The sequence below is a fragment of the Borostomias antarcticus genome (assembly GCF_949987555.1).
Source record: "Borostomias antarcticus genome assembly, chromosome: 16".
NCBI classification, from domain to species: Eukaryota; Metazoa; Chordata; class Actinopteri; order Stomiiformes; family Stomiidae; genus Borostomias; species Borostomias antarcticus.
The window spans coordinates 21791028-21807522 of NC_140249.1; the positions used below are offsets into that span (position 1 = coordinate 21791028).

The 16495-nt window shown below is 47.9% G+C and overlaps 1 protein-coding gene across 2 annotated transcripts in view; it reads right to left on the reverse strand.

Annotated features, from left to right (window-relative positions):
* ranbp10 (RAN binding protein 10) overlaps positions 1-16495 on the reverse strand; it is a 21571-nt gene continuing 5076 nt past the window's right edge. The window contains exons 2-15 of one of the 2 annotated variants that reach the window (XM_084451259.1): positions 14982-15093; positions 14430-14482; positions 10078-10245; positions 9854-9876; positions 9049-9233; positions 8803-8915; positions 8479-8587; positions 5497-5645; positions 4864-5053; positions 3902-4041; positions 3276-3421; positions 2597-2708; positions 2231-2372; positions 1-2095 (exon numbers count right to left, since the gene is read on the reverse strand). In XM_084451259.1, the coding sequence (XP_084307385.1) occupies positions 2242-2372; positions 2597-2708; positions 3276-3421; positions 3902-4041; positions 4864-5053; positions 5497-5645; positions 8479-8587; positions 8803-8915; positions 9049-9233; positions 9854-9876; positions 10078-10245; positions 14430-14482; positions 14982-15093 (1631 nt within the window). In that variant the 3' untranslated portion in view covers positions 1-2095; positions 2231-2241. Of the gene's footprint in view, positions 2096-2230; positions 2373-2596; positions 2709-3275; positions 3422-3901; positions 4042-4863; positions 5057-5496; positions 5646-8478; positions 8588-8802; positions 8916-9048; positions 9234-9853; positions 9877-10077; positions 10246-14429; positions 14483-14981; positions 15094-16495 lie in introns of both variants that reach the window. The other variant, XM_084451258.1, reaches the window with a different exon arrangement.

Consider the following 16495-nt stretch of genomic DNA (forward strand, 5'->3'; position numbering starts at 1 on the left):
CTTTTATCATGTTTCCAGTACATAGGTATGTTTTTTTTGTAATTATCGTTTTACTTTTTTTTTTGTAATTATTTTTTTTATACATTGTTTTAAAGGTTTTTAAAGTTTCATGCTAAGTAGAGGGTAACTCATGTCACAATTGCTAAACTCAAAACTCAAAATATGAACTTAGAATCATAATAGAATTGTGCACAGCTTGTTGTATTAGTTCGAATTCCATAGGTGGAGCAGACCTTGAGGGGGCACTGTCAACCCCCCCCCCCCCCCCCCCCCCCCCCGCCCCGCCCCGCCCCCCAGGGGGGAGCAGGGAGCTGAGAGGAAGGGGGGGGGGTCTCAACAGTCCTCAAGACGCGCCCGCGTGAAGCAGAGGCGGACAACTGAGCGACCGATTCCCTACAGGTGAGCCGTTTCACGCAGGTGTAGCAGTGCGTGTTACTACAGGTGCAGGTGTGTGTATTACATGCGCGTGTGTGTGTGTAACAGAGGTTGTCTACGGATGTGGTCAGAAAGGTGTGTGTGTGTGTAACTGGAGCGGCATTGCCTACAGGAACATGGGAGTGAGCTTCCAGGAGAAGCATGACAGATCTCAGCTTTCCTACAAGCGCGCACACACACACACACACACACAACACAACATGTATCGGTTAATAAAACTTTACTTTAAAAATAATTCAAAAAAGGAAATATACATTTAGGAGGGCTACACTATGGTGAGTTCCGAAGGCCGTGACAACCAGGAGAGGGACCCTTCAAGTCAATCTACCTGCCCCTACGTCTCCACACACAGGTCTCCGCGGGGGGGCGGAGAGTTCTGTCACACAGGACGGGGACGGGGACAGGGACCGAAGACACGACACAGATGGCGGGGGTCAGCGGTCAGTGTCCAGGTGTTCTGGTCCATCTCCATGGCTGTCAGGACCAATCTCTAGGCGGCCAGCCTTCATCATCGTCATCATCATCATAACAAGGTCATCGAAACCACGTTCACCATAGTGTAGCGCCCCCTACTGCTGGGAGGAGTACCGGGGTCGCCCCCCGGACCCGGACAACACCAGGTCCACAGAGAGACAGGGAAGAGGAAGGACGACCAAATACAGACCTACAAACAACATTCAGTGTGTGTGCGCTCGCGTGTTCGTTCGTGTGTGTGCGGGTGTGTATAGAGGGTTGTAAAAACAGAAGCTCTGTCAACGACAGAGGTGAGAGAAGCAGCAGCAGCAGGATGTGGGTGATGATATGAGGTCTGGTGAACGACTGACTATGGAGGAACTGACTGACTGCAAAAAGAGGTACTAACCGGTAGTAAAGAAGCTCCAGGTATATTTAAGTGTTTTTGGCAAAAGGTTTCACTTCTTTATTCAATAAAACACATGATGAGAGGTATCTGAGGATCAAACTAGCAACTCAAACCCAGGAGTAACTGATTGTTGTTGTGTGTGTGTGTGTGTGTGTGTGTGTGTGCGTGTGTGTGTGCGCATTGCTGTTAGTAGTACTCTATGATAACATAACATTACTCTCTTCCATAACCTCAGGGAGATACCAGGCTGGAACTCTACTCCAGGTGGCTGTGTGTGTGTGTGTGTGTGTATATATGTGTGTGTATATGTGCGTGTACACTACCCTGTTATGCATAACTATGGCCCGCAGGGGTCAACCTGCCTAGCCACGCCCCTTTCTCCAAGATAACCTCCGACCCGGGCGGTACCTGAGCTCTGAGTGGGAACGACCAGAGCGTGTTGCTATGGTGATGTGTGTGATATGCCGTCTAGGTGTAGAATACTGAGTAGGGAGTCTAGGTCCACCCATAAAGAACACGGAACGGAACTCGATTTTCTTCTTTCCAAGGTGAGCACAACAAGCTGACCCAAAAAAATAAAAACTAGAAAATGACTAGATAAACAGAATAATAATTAATTATCTTTAAATAGTGTCACACATTGTTTTTTGATAATACTAAATTAAAAAGAAGCTTTCTTCTCCCGCTTTCCTCGCTGCTCCGCCCCCTCTGGGCCAGACACACCAATCACACGCATGCTCTCCTCCGTCGCCGCGGTAACCACCAATAGTCCTCTTCTCGGCGCTCTGCAACGTCAACCTTCGGAGAGGAGAGACAAACTGATGATCTCGCGACACAATGCCGAGGTGTGTGTCCGTATAGGTTTGTGTGTGTGTGTGTGTGTGTGTGAGTGTGTGTGTGCGTGTGTGTGCGTGTGTGTGTGTGTGGACTCACCTGGTCCGGGGCTAGTGCAAAAAGTTATCTACTCTGGCGAAGGAGCAGGACCCGGAGCGCACGCGCGCCATGAGCTGGACACACTCCGTGGCCTGGCCCAGGGCCAGCATTAGGGGGGGCTGCTTCGGCAGGTTCTGGGACTCTGCAGGGACGACACACACACACACAACGCCGTTTAGAGAGAGAGAGAAAAGAGATGAAGTGTTAAGAGAGAGATAGATAGATAGAGAGATAGATGGAGAGAGAAAAGAGATGAGGTGTGTGTATAGTTTTTTTTTCATGGTGGCGTTTCCCGTGCGCTGACGGCTAAAGCGCGTGCGTGCCGGGGGGTGGGAGGGTGGGGGGGTGTAGTTGCGCGGCGGTTACCGAGGATGGCGCTGTTGAGGGCGGAGCAGATGGATTCTCTCTGCATGGGGTCCAGCTGCTGGCCCACTGGGCAGTTCCAGGGGTCTGAGTACGCTAGCAGGCTGAAGGCATCCTGGTGGGGGGGGGGAGAGACACCGGTGAGGTACGGTTCTAAAGCTGACGTGAACGTCTTGACCGGAGGAAGACGTCGGAGCGGCCGTCCGCTGGCTACTGCACATCAGACGAGCACAGCTGGAGAACGGACGGACGTTCCGCGATCCCTCAACACCATCATCATCATCACCATCATCATCACACAACCAAGGGGTCACACTCCCATCTACTGTGTGATGAAACGGTAGGAGACACTACTCTCCCTCCTTCCTCTCTTCCCTCCCTCCCTCCCTCCTTCCTTCCTTCCTTCCCTCCCTCCCTCCCTCCCTCCCTCCCTCCCTCCCTCCCTCCCTCCCTCCCTCCCTCCCTCCCTCCCTCCTTCCTTCCCTCCCTCCCTCCCTCCCTCCTTCCTTCCTTCCTTCCTTCCTTCCTTCCTTCCTTCCTTCCTTCCTTCCTTCCTTCCTTCCTTCCTTCCCTCCCTCCCTCCCTCCCTCCCTCCCTCCTCCTCCTCCTCTTCCTCCTCCTTCCTCACTCCCTCCCTCCCACCCTCCCTCCCTCCCTCCTCCTCCTCCCCCTCCCTGCCTACCTGTAGCATCTTCTTGTGCGTGGCGTTCTTGCCGTACTCGCGGCAGAGCTGCTCGTTGAGCGTCTGCAGCTCGCGCCCAAACTGGATCATCCTCTCGGTGGCCGCCTGGTTCCCCCCACACAGCTGTCTGCTGGCGCAGCCGTCTTCTGTAGAGAGCACACACACACGTTAGATTAACACACACACACACACACACCCCTGTCTGCTGCCACAGCCGTTATCTAGAGTACAACATGCACATATACACACATATAAAATATACCAAAACACAGAGGAGACAGAGAGAGAGATAGAGAGAGATAGATAGAGATAGAAAAGATAGATAGAGATGGAGAGAGAGAGATGGAGAGAGAGAGAGAGAGAGAGAGAGAGGGAGAGAGAGATGGAGAGAGAGCTGGAGGGAGAGAGAGAGAGAGAGGGGGGGAGAGAGAGATAGAGACTGTGATGAAGAGAAGACGTAGAGTGTGTGCTGACCCGTCAGATAGATAGATAGATAGATAGATAGATAGATACAGTAGATAGATAGATAGATAGATACAGTAGATAGATAGATAGATACAGTAGATAGATAGATAGATAGATACAGTAGATAGATAGATAGATAGATAGATAGATAGTGTGCTGACCTGTCAGTCCGTTGCCCAGGCTGTTGTCGTCGGGCTGCAGCAGCTCCTGGTGTTTGTAGGTTCCGTTCATCACTCTGGAGGCGGAGCTATCTGCCACGCCGTTGGCGTAGTGCTCCGCCTCCATCTCCATCTCACTGTCACTACACAGGAGCGCACACATCAGCACAGACATGTGCGTGCACACACACACACACACACAACACCCCCCCACACACACAATACCCCCCCCAACACACACACAACATCGTATGGTGACCCCTGTATTGTGATACGATCGTATGGTGACCCCTGTATTGTGATATGATCGTATGGTGACCCCTGTATTGTGATATGATCGTGTGGTGACCCCTGTATTGTGATAGGATTGTATGGTGACCCCTGTATTGTGATATGATCGTGTGGTGACCCCTGTATTGTGATATGATCGTGTGGTGACCCCTGTATTGTGATATGATCGTGTGGTGACCCCTGTATTGTGATACGATCGTATGGTGACCCCTGTATTGTGATATGATCGTATGGCGACCCCTGTATTGTGATACGATTGTGTGGTGACCCCTGTATTGTGATACGATTGTGTGGTGACCCCTGTATTGTGATATGATCGTATGGTGACCCCTGTATTGTGATATGATCGTATGGTGACCCCTGTATTGTGATATGATCGTATGGTGGCCCCTGTATTGCGATATGATCGTATGGTGACCCCTGTATTGTGATACGATCGTATGGTGACCCCTGTATTGTGATATTATCGTATGGTGACCCCTGTATTGTGATACGATCGTATGGTGACCCCTGTATTGTGATATGATCGTATGGTGACCCCTGTATTGTGATATGATCGTATGGTGACCCCTGTATTGTGATCGTATGGTGACCCCTGTATTGTGATCGTATGGTGACCCCTGTATTGTGATCGTATGGTGAGGTCCTTGCCCATAACCAGTCTTAACACACACCTGGTCTCCTGGTTGCTGTTGGTGCTGTGGGGCTGGGACTTGGTGGAGTCGGAGGAGTTGGACTCGGAGTAGTTGACGGAGGAAGGGGAGGAGCTAGAGGAGGAAGAGGCGGAGCTGACTCCGGGGTACTTGCTGTGGCTCTTGGTCTTGTTGGGGGGGGTCACCCCGTTACTGCAGGTGGGGCTGTCTGCTACTGGGGAGTGAGAAGAGGAAGACTCAAACTAGTGCACACATGGAGCACTCCATCCCATGTACTGCACATGACTGTAGGCGTGCGTGTGTGTGTACCTCCAGTGTGTGTGTGTGTGTGTGTCTGTACCTCCAGTGTGTGTGTGTGTGTGTGTACCTCCAGTGTGTGTGTGTCTGTACCTCCAGTGTGTGTGTGTGTGTGTGTGTGTGTGTGTGTGTGTGTGTGTGTACCTCCAGTGTGTGTGTGTGTGTGTGTGTGTGTGTGTGTACCTCCAGTGTGTGTGTGTCTGTACCTCCAGTGTGTGTGTGTGTGTGTGTGTGTGTGTGTGTACCTCCAGTGTGTGTGTGTGTGTGTGTGTGTGTGTGTGTACCTCCAGTGTGCGTGTGTGTGTACCTCCAGTGTGTTTGTGCGTGTGTACCTCCAGTGTGTGTGTGTGTGTGTACCTCCAGTGTGCAGGTGTGGGTTGGTGGCCCCGTGGCGCGGGCTGACGCTGGGGGATCCTGGGTAGCTGTCCTGGGACTTGGGCGAGCGCAGGCTGAAACAGCGCACCTCGCTGTCCGTACCGTTCACCATCTCCACAAACTGACGACACCTGCGGGGAAACGAGCCGTCAGCAGAGTAGTCAGAGTAGTCAGAGTAGTCAGAGTAGTCAGAGTAGTCAGAGTAGTCAGAGTAGTCAGAGTAGTCTCGCTTCCTTTACACTGTACAGGCGCCGGAGACAGCTGCTGTATTAAACATGCTGTATTTCTTTAAACCAATCACAATTGTCTCGTGTAAACCAATCACAATCGCTCAGAGGCTGTCGTTGTTGTTGTTGTTGTTGTAGTGACGGGGGAAAACGATAACATGCAGATAGCAGAAGGGGAGCAGCCTGGATTGAATCCAGAGACTCTCCCGTTGCCACTGATTGGGGCAGGGAGATTCTCCCGCCTCCAAATGATACGACCTCTCCAGAACCTACGACCTCTCCAGAACCTACGACCTCTGACCAGAACCTACGACCTCTGACCAGAACCTACGACCTCTGACCAGAACCTACGATCTCTGACCAGAACCTACGACCTCTCCAGAACCTACATCCGGTGAGTCAGACTATCGACAGAGAAACAGGCTGTCAACACCGGTTATCTTTGAATAATAATAATAATAATAATATAAAAAAAGTTGTATTGCACCTTTCATACAAATAAAACAGAGAACATGCTTCACATAATAGACAAAATTAACAAAAAGCAGGAAAATAAGATGGAAGATAAAATACTGTAAAGATAAAGATAAGAAATCAAGTCAAAATGACACCTGACCCCGAGTATCTTGGGAAGACAGAGAACTACGTTCGCAGGGTGTAATCGAAGACCTCGCCCGTGAGACCTCACACCGGACCCCTGAGACCTCACACCGGACCCCTGAGCCACTGACGTACCGCAGACCGCATCTATCGGCTTTAACCCCCATCTGACATCTGATATGGCGGCGCTAGACCAGCGTAATCAAGTTAGGCGACCTCACGCGCCTGACCTCGAGCTGAGCCCCTGCACCGCTGACCTCAGACTGCATCTATTGGCTTTAACCCCCGTCTGTCATTCGATATGGGAGCGCTAGTGAGTGTGATCAAGGTAGGCGGCCTCACCTACGTGATGTCCTTTGACAAAGTTAATAAGATCAAAAATTAAAAAATAAGAATGTAGTAGCACACGAGTGCAAAAGGAGCTAGTTCAAAGCTAAAGTGAAGAGATTTTCGTTTACGTTTTTTCACTTTTTAACGAGCTGGCTTCCCTGATATCTATAGGTATTGTGTTCCATAGCTTTGGGCCATCATTGACAAAGGCTGCACTCCCGATCTTCTTCAGACTGTTGCAGGGAACTTCTAGTAGAGCAGCAGTGGATGATCACAGTGTTCCTAGTTGTACGTAGTTAACAAGGGAGTTAACAATGTAGCTTGGTCCTCGTCCATTAAGGGCTTTGTATATAAGGAGGAGGACCTTAAATCAACTCTAAATGTTACTGGAAGCCAGCAGCTGAGACTGGACTAATGTGCTCTCTCCTCTTGGTTTTGGTTGATAGTCGGGTTGTAGAGTTTTGAATGAGCTGAAGTCTCTGTGTTTTTTTTGGGGGGGCGATACCAGTGAATAGTGCAATACGGTAATCGAGTCAGCTCGAAATAAATGCACGTATCAATTTTCCTGCATCTGTTTGATTTATAAATGGACGTAATTTAGCGATGTTTCTAAGGGTGGAAAATTAGGTTATCATCACCTAATTAATGTGGGACTTAGATCTGAATCTAGGATAACACCAAGACTTGTAGCCTCAGGTTCAACCCAGGATGTCAGTTGCTTTCGAGGGGGTGTGGTGAGCAGCTGCGTCTCTCAGGATATATCGCTAGGCTACATGTTTAAGAATACGGGAAGGTGCAGATGTAGACTGGTCAGACAGGTTATGGCTGGTGAAACTGCAGGTGTGTAAAACAGGACACGCATCTCATTAATCTATTCTCCTCACTCACGACCACAAGCCGCCTAATCGTAATTTTACTGTATATATTATATGTATATTTACTGTATTTTATGTGTCTATTTTATGTATTATTGCTGTTTTCTTATCTGCCCATGTACAATGGCCTTGGGTGTCTTGAAAGGCGTCTAAAATCTATTATTATAATTATTATTATTATTATTAATGGAACCATGACCCAAACCAAGAGCTGTCTCTTTCAGCAGCATGTGGCAATCTGCCTCTATCAGGCTGTGGCTCAATGGTAGAGCAGGTCGTCCAACGATCGTGGGGTCGACGGTTCGAATCCCGCCACCCTCCCCCTCCTGTCCACATGTCCTTGGGCAAGACACTGAACCCCGAATTGCTCCCAACGAGCAGGCTAGCACCTTGCTGTGTCAATGTGTGTGCGGATGGGTGAATGAGAGGCCATTGTAAAGCGCTTTGGATAAAAGCGTTATATAAGTGCAGTCCATTTACCACCCTGACTGGTCTGTAGCTGCCCATCAGGCTGTAGTAACCACAATGACTGGTCTGTAGCTGCCCATCAGGCTGTAGTAACCACAATGACCGGTCTGTTGTGTCTGTAGCTGCCTATCAGGTCTGTTGAGGTTGTATTGGGGTTGTGCTACCTACATTTACATGAAGAGTAGGTTGTGGTAGCGTTATTGTTGTGTTGTGGTTGCGTTGTATTGGGGCTCTTATTTCAACATGGACAGGAGGTTATTGTTGGTTGTGTTGATAGTAGTAGTAGTAGTAGTGTAGTAGTTGTAGTGTTACTTACTTCAACATGAAGAGTAGGTTGTGCTAGCGTTATTGTTGTGTTGTGGTTGCGTTGTATTGGGGCTCTTATTTCAACATGGACAGGAGGTTATTGTTGGTTGTGTTGATAGTAGTAGTAGTAGTAGTGTAGTAGTTGTAGTGTTACTTACTTCAACATGAAGAGTAGGTTGGGGTTGTGTTCTAGCAGGCCGGGGTACAGCTGCTGGGTGGTTTCAATGGCCTCACCAACTCTGCCTGACAACACCAGCTTCTGTATTCCTATTGGACAGAGGGTTAGGTTTAACACTCAGACGTGACTGAGCATGTGCACAGATGGCAGTGACTGTCCTTCAGATGGTGTGAGTGAGTGAGTGAGTGAGTGAGTGAGTGAGTGTGTGAGTGTGTGTGTGTGAGTGTGTGAGTGAGTGAGTGAGTGAGTGAGTGAGTGAGTGAGTGAGTGAGTGTGTGTGTGTGTGTGTGTGTGTGGTTCTCACTCTGTCTGTTCTTTATGGAAGTCTGGTCCTCCTGAATCAGGGTCTCTGTCGCCCGGGCGAAGGCTGTTGCGGTGGCACAGTACCCATGATGCACCAGGTAGCTGGACACCATGCTAAGGAGAGACAGGGCAAGGGTTAAGTCTCCCAGAGACACGAGGACGAGACCTGGAAACGTGTTTCGCTCTCTCTCTCACACTCTCTCTCTCTCTCACTCTCTCTCTCTCTCTCACTCTCTCTCTCTCTTACTTCTGCAGGACAGCCTGCCACTCCCCCAGCCTCTCCCCGATGGGGAAGCGGGCGATCATGCTGTGGATCTTGGCCCGCCACTCGGACATGTAGTCCTCGATGTCGAAGACGAACGGCTGCTGGCCGAAGTTGGCGTCTACGATCTCACCGGGCGTCTGCAGGCCGACTGTGGGGTACAGGTTGGGCTGGGGGGGTGGAGGGGGGAGGAGGGGGGGGGGGGGGTTTAGTCGTTTGCCGGTCATTTTCCCACGTAAACAATCGTTAAATCAATGCATTTAGCGAAACTAGCCCCAACCTTAACGTTCCTTTCACATGCCTAGACTTTATAACCAACCATAACCTGTGTGTAGGATAATCGTACTGACATTTGAAATCTTTGACTCCGTCTCCAACTCCAACTCAACCTTCACTCAAAGGCCAAATGTGAAATCTATTGTCCTGACCTCACCCAGTGGGTGGTCTGGGACGTGGGGTGCGGATTCCCAGGGCCCTGAACACAGTGCGGTATGTTCCCAGGGCCCTGAACACAGTGCGGTATGTCCCCAGGGCCCTGAACACAGTGCGGTATGTTCCCAGGGCCCTGAACACAGTGCGGTATGTTCCCAGGGCCCTGAACACAGTGCGGTATGTCCCCAGGGCCCTGAACACAGTACGGTATGTTCCCAGGGCCCTGAACACAGTACGGTATGTTCCCAGGGCCCTGAACACAGTACGGTATGTTCCCAGGGCCCTGAACACAGTGCGGTATGTCCCCAGGGCCCTGAACACAGTGCGGTGTATCAAACTGAACGTAAGAGATACTCACGGGCAGGTCTGTGAACGCCACACCTGTAGGACGGACAGAGAGACAAAAGGGACAGAGACAAAGGACCATAGATCAGACGCAGACCGTGACGGGACAGGCGGTCAGAACCCAACACTGGGCAGAACACTAGATATACAGACCTAGATCAGCTACCGCTGCGGTGTGACTGTGGTGTAATCACTATCGGCGGGAAAAGATACGGATCTACGCGGAGGAGAACTGACCGAGGCTGATGCCGTTCTTGGTGTAGAAACAGGTGTTGTTGATCAGGTTGACGCAGCAGCCAATCACGTCGCCCGTGGTGAAGGTGGGGCCGTACGGTTGGCCGGTCCCAGAGGAGCAGAAGGAGTGTCCGTCGTCGCCATGGTAACCATACGAGTGCTTGTCCCATCCTTGGACGCGGAAATACAAAACGCGGAGGTTAGTGATGTAAGGCGCACGGATGAACGCACGGCCACAAACATGGCGGACCTGCTGAGGTCGTGTGGGGTCGTCCCTGCCGTCATAACACTGTGCAGTTCCCTGGGTGTCCAGCAGGGGGCTCTCGACTAGGAACAGATCCCTGGTGAGTCATAGTCAACCAGAGCGGAACAAAATGTGTGTGTGTGTGTGGTGTGGTGTGTGTGTGAGTGTTTAACCTAAACTGCTAGAGGGTCAGGAGGTAAAATAGAAGTTCATTGTCTGTGTAGAAGGGGAAGCAGAGGGCAATATTAACAGCAACAGTGACTCAGGACAAAGTGTCACTTTATGTGTTAGGGCCTCACTACTCTGAGAGCTCTCAGTAGATTGAACTCCACCAGAGAGTGAGGGACCTAAAAATGAGAGTGAGGGACCTAAAAATGAGAGTGTGTGAGGGAAAGTGGGTCGTGTGTGAACACTGGCGGTATTAGATTAATCTGCTGACGGGGATATCGCTCCTAAAGCCTCAGTGCTCCTACGGTCAGATAAAATGGCCGGACTCCACCCTGGGATCAAACCCACATGCATGCATGCACACACACACGCACACACACACAGACACGCGCACACACACACACACACACACACAGACACACGCACACACACACACACACACAGACACGCGCACACACACACACACACACACACACACACACACACACACACACACACACGCACACTCACAAAGAGGCAATCAAGTGTAATCAGTTCAATATGACTAGAAGGTTACAGAAATATATATATTTCATAACAATAGGCTGTTTCTCACTCATTTAACAAAATGTACACTACATGTAAACCTTTGTATAACATACATATTGAAGCAGTTCTAGAACACACAGTGAATGACCATGTGTGTGTGTGTGTGTGTGTGTGCGCGCACGCATGCATGTAGAATTAGCTGGATGAGTCCACAGTCCCTTAGCTCAGGTAGACACAAGGTCACACCGGGATGATTGCCATGACGATGCCAGAGTGACATCAGATCTGCTTGAATCTGTGCTTCTGTGTTGCCCATCCTCCCTCCTCTCACTAGCTGTAACAAGTCCAGACATGTCCTAGACGGTCATTTCTTATGACCGTGGCAGCCCAACTGATGGTCTGTCAAAAAGATCCAGCAATTATATTCCGGCCGTCCAGCGTCTATCATTTTGAGCCAATCAGAGAATCACTTGAACTAACCGTGGTCCTCTATCGGTCTGTAACCTCTCCACTGGAAGTTTCCACCAGGAGCTGAAGGAAGTGAGTTCTTTGTCAGACTACGGACTACTTAAATTAGTAGTTAACCCTACAGTGACAACATTTCAAATATTAATTGGATTTTCCCTATAATACTAGAAAGCGCAGTTTCTCAGCTTTCAGCAAGTGTTGGAGTGAGGAATTTTTTGATTTGTTAGATATTTTTTTTAAATATTATTAAATATTTGTTAGATATTTTTAAAATGTTGCCGGTGACGTGGTCGTATCGAAAGGGTTAAATTATAAGTATTTACCAGCTAACTTAACATTGTAATGCATCAATTGCTCTCCTGGTGAACTGGCAGTCCCCTCATTCAGGAAGAATTGAGGTTTGGATACTGTATATACAGTAGGCAAGATTATAAAGAGGCCAAATAGATACGAGGTAGGTTATCAGTGACACAAAGAACGACTGGGAGGCGAGCATTCCGTCAAGTAATTTCAAAATAAGGGTCCCATGAAATATTGAACTGCAAGTATTTAGGGGTTGGTCATTTCTCTGCGTGAGAATGTGTGGCGTGTGAGCGTGAGAATAGGCTGAAATGCGTGCGTCTCACGCTCAATGCGAGACTTGGCAGCCCTGGTTTTGACATTGGAGGCTTGGAAATGCTCTGCTCCCCTTTCATATGCAAAAGACTGGGTTTCTGACGGCCAAATGGTCATTGTTGTATAGAGACCATCGTCCTGTGTGTGTTTGACTTGCTTTACTCTATAGTGAGGTTCCTTGTTGGTCTTCACACCTAATGGGGGGATCACTCTGTGCATTGATTGCCATTCGCTCATCCTGATAAGTATCAAGAGAGTGGTCTGATTGATCATCCTATCTGCAACAGTTGATGGTTGGGTATAAAAAGTAATGTACTCTAGGCATACTGTATATATAGACCCCCCCCCCCCGAATCTTCCTGTAATTTCTCTTGTAATCTTTCCTTGTAATTTAATTTGATCTATTATGTATACTATCTATCTATTCCACTGTACCTTTCCCACTGCTGAAACCACACATTTTCTCCACAGGGATTATTAAAGTATATCTTATCTTACACTATCACTATCTCTCTCTCTCCATTTGATGACATCACTTCAATTTGACCATTATTGCTCTAGTTTTCTCGATCATCAATATAAAAAAAAACCTTACAACATTGGTTAAATGTTTAAAGGCTGTTCACGTAATTTTGCGAAACTGCTACGGGGTTGGTCATAGTAGGAGTGAAGTCATCTCTCTACAACGACAGAGGACAAAGGCGGCCATACGTGGGGCGGCACGCACGCCCACGATTATCTCAGCAATCGGCAATGTATAAAGTCCACATTTGGCACATTTGTTTCCCGGAACCTCAGTGTCCAGTGTCCCCTGTGAAGTTGTTTGGGTCAGCGGTTTCGTCGGGCCATGTCTGGTATAAAGTAGCTCTTCCCGTGCGGCGGGACACGTTCCAATGCAGTGCTACAGTCAACCCAAGATTAAAGGGTGGATTACCAGCTGGCTTACAATGCTACCAGCTAGCTACAGATAGCCTGCTATTAGCATTCTAGCTTACTGCAGAAATAAAGATATATATATTTATTTATATATTCGATATATATAAGTGTTTCCCCTAGGATGGCAGCAGAGGTGATGAACGCGAGCGTAATCATCTACACCTGTTGCATAAAATTGGTCGTCTTGGCGATAAGTAAAATCCACCAAATGTCTAGAAGTAGACATCATTGGATTCCTCTCGGCCTACAGGATTTAGCTCTCTGCTTTTGAGCAGTTTGGAGTCCTGTCATTATAAGCACAGAAAATAATGGTCCATTGACTGCCATTCGTACATTTCTCCATTCATTCTCTATGGCGGCTGGTTCGATACCCGTATCTCGGGATACAATGGAAGAAGAATGCCATTATACAATGATGACACCGTCCTATTGTGGTTTTTAAATAAAAATAAAAGCCTAATCCTATAAAATAGCCTACCGATTTTCATTATTATATAGGTCTATTTACTTATTATGCATTTACACTGTATTCTTTGTCTTTTCATTAAAGGTAGGCAAAGCTACCTTTCAATTACAAAAGATAACCATACATTTTATAATAATATTCTCTATCTTTAGGTAGGCCTATAGGCTTCTAGGTTTCAGGTCCCGATGGCAAGTCTAGGTTCTGATTGGCTCTTTCTAGGTTGTCAGTCAATCTAAACCAGCCAATCGGAAATAGGCCTAAAGCTTGAAGTATGGCCCTATGATTTCAGCGGACAGAATCGCGGAATTAGTTTGCCTAATAAAAATTGTATCTACTGTAAAACGCAGAACATTGCGGAATTTTCCATAATTTGCCTGTAATTGATCAATTAAACATACAGGGACGTGGTAGCGGACTCACAACTGCTTCTGTGATGTTTAATAAGTGAAAGAAGGCTGAGGGCTGCTCTAGACTCACGTCATGTGACAAGTGAAATGAATAGCGCTGCTCTTGCGAGGCCGTCACTCGCTGCCTGGTGTGCGTCTTGTATTGATTACATGCTTAGTATTTCACAAATCAGAGTTGTTTTTTTATTAACCTGGGCGCTGATACACAAAAATGAACTCAATGTGCCTAAGGTCGAGGTTATGTCTGTCATAATAGCTTTTTATCGCAAGGAAACAAGTGATTTTCTGTTCAATAGATGAACGACCTGTATTCCACGGCAGCGTGTCATTTATTGACAGCAGTTTCGTTTCGGACCGTGTGAAGTAGCGAACCAGACTTATTCATGAAAAGCCTTATGGTCTCACTGGACCACTTTCTTTATTGATTGCTGTCGGGATATAATGATATATAATTCCAAAGGGCAGGTCATACTACCTCTACCCTCTCTGACCCCCCCTGGCTCCATGGGGCTCCACTACTCACCAGGCAGTCTGTTCATGTTGACCCCCTGGGCAGACAGGCCAATCCCCATGTACCTGCACACAACACCAACACCATCATCATCATCATCATCAAAATGTATCATACCAGATCAGCCTCTTGGTAACTAAGGAGTAAATGTAAATTAGATTTATCTCATGGGTTATTCTAACTAGGGCTGGGTATCGATTCCAATTTCCAGAATAGTTTAGATTCCGATTCACAAGGTTCAGAATCGATTATCACGATTCAATTCGATTCAATATCGATTCGGTTAGTGTTACTAAAACCAGATTTTTTTTTTAGCTGTAACCTTAATTACATGACTTCCAAGTTATGCAACACATCAATACTACAGCTGGGTATTGATAGTGATTTCCAAAAATGAATGAATGAATCATTGAATGAATTAATGAACTATTCATTCCTTCATTTATTCATTCATTCATTAAATAAAAGATCGATTTTGGGATTCATGAATCGATTCTGAATCGTTTAAGCGTTTTTTTTTTTTAACCCAGCCCCAATTCTAACCGTGTGGGCCACAACACTCACCCATCGCGTCCCTTGCTGACAATTTTCACCTCGAAGTAGTAGATCCCGCAGGCGGCCGGGATGGGGTGTGTGGCTCTGACGGAGGCAGCGTCCTTGTGGTTCTTCCCGTGGCCTGCATGACATGCATATCGTTAGGATGGGATTCAAATGTCCTCCTTATGCAGTGGACTAACCGCTGACCCTGTACCAGCAGTTCCACAACACAATACCACCCTACGATTGTGGTCTGTAGCTGATGCTACCTGCTAGCAACAAAAGATTCTGTTCCAGGGGGCGCCCTCGTGGCTCATGGGGCTAAGGCGCATACCACAAGGCTAGTCCTTACAGCAGCAGCCTGGGTTCGAATTGTGCTGCATGTCCTCCTCTCTCTCCAACCTTTCCTGACACTCTACAGTATATATGATCCTATACAATAAAGCAGAATTGCTGAGGGGGAAAAAAAGTATCTAAAAAAATCTGTTCTGTGTAGTATTCTAGAACACACTACCAACCCAGTTATTTTCTAGAATGTTCCGTAAACACACACTACCAATCTAAAATTCTGCTCTAGAACATACACTACCTCCAGAGTTCAGTTCCTGAACACACCACTCCAGAGGTCTGTGCTAGAACACCGTGAACCCAGACTTCAATCCGCCATCTGATTGCCAGCTATTAACGAATTATATGTGCATAACCAGTAGGGGTGTAATGATACGCAAAAATCACGGTTCGGTATGTACCTCGGTTGTGAAGTCCTGGCCCGGTTCATTTTCGGTACAGTAAGGGGAAAAATGCACAATATAAATCATAAATCATAATTCATTATGAACTTTTATAAACATCAACCGCCTCTTGTGCCTCTCCTCCTCTTGTGTTGGGAACATGGTGTCTACTTTACTCACTGCTCAATAGTGATGAGACATGTTTCTGGCAACACGCCAAACTTCCTAGCTCACTTGAAATGGCACCAAATGTGAATATGACTGCTGCTAGGGGGGGGGGGGGACTACATGGAACGGGTTGCCCCTCCCCTGAGATGCCCACATTTGGTGGCCTCTGGAACATACTAATGCCACTCTTCGATCATATACAGTGATCTTCATTTTGGCGGCTTTTCATGTGACCTCATCATGCCGTGCTCTTAACCTTGATTCACACAGCGCATGGCAGCTGAAGCACCGAGCGAAACAACGCGATGTGCGCAGGTACGATGAAATAAGATTTGACCAGGGCTGCCCCCTGAAAGTCGACGAGTCGAATCATCGGTGAGATCATTAGAGATTCATCAGAGACTCTTGGAGTCGAGCAGTCGTTTTTTTGCTCCGCTGTCAAGATGCGCTGGTGGGCTACGACAACTCACCTGCCTTGTGATTTATATAGGACAGGCCAATCATTTGTTTTAGAGCTAGACTATTGCTGTAGCTATGTGTTGTGCAGTTAAAGGATATAGTGGAGGAAGGAAGGCAGGGAACCCTTCTCCCCTCTGCTGTGCGCCTAGCCTACTGCAAGACAGCAATCACGTGCATTTCCCA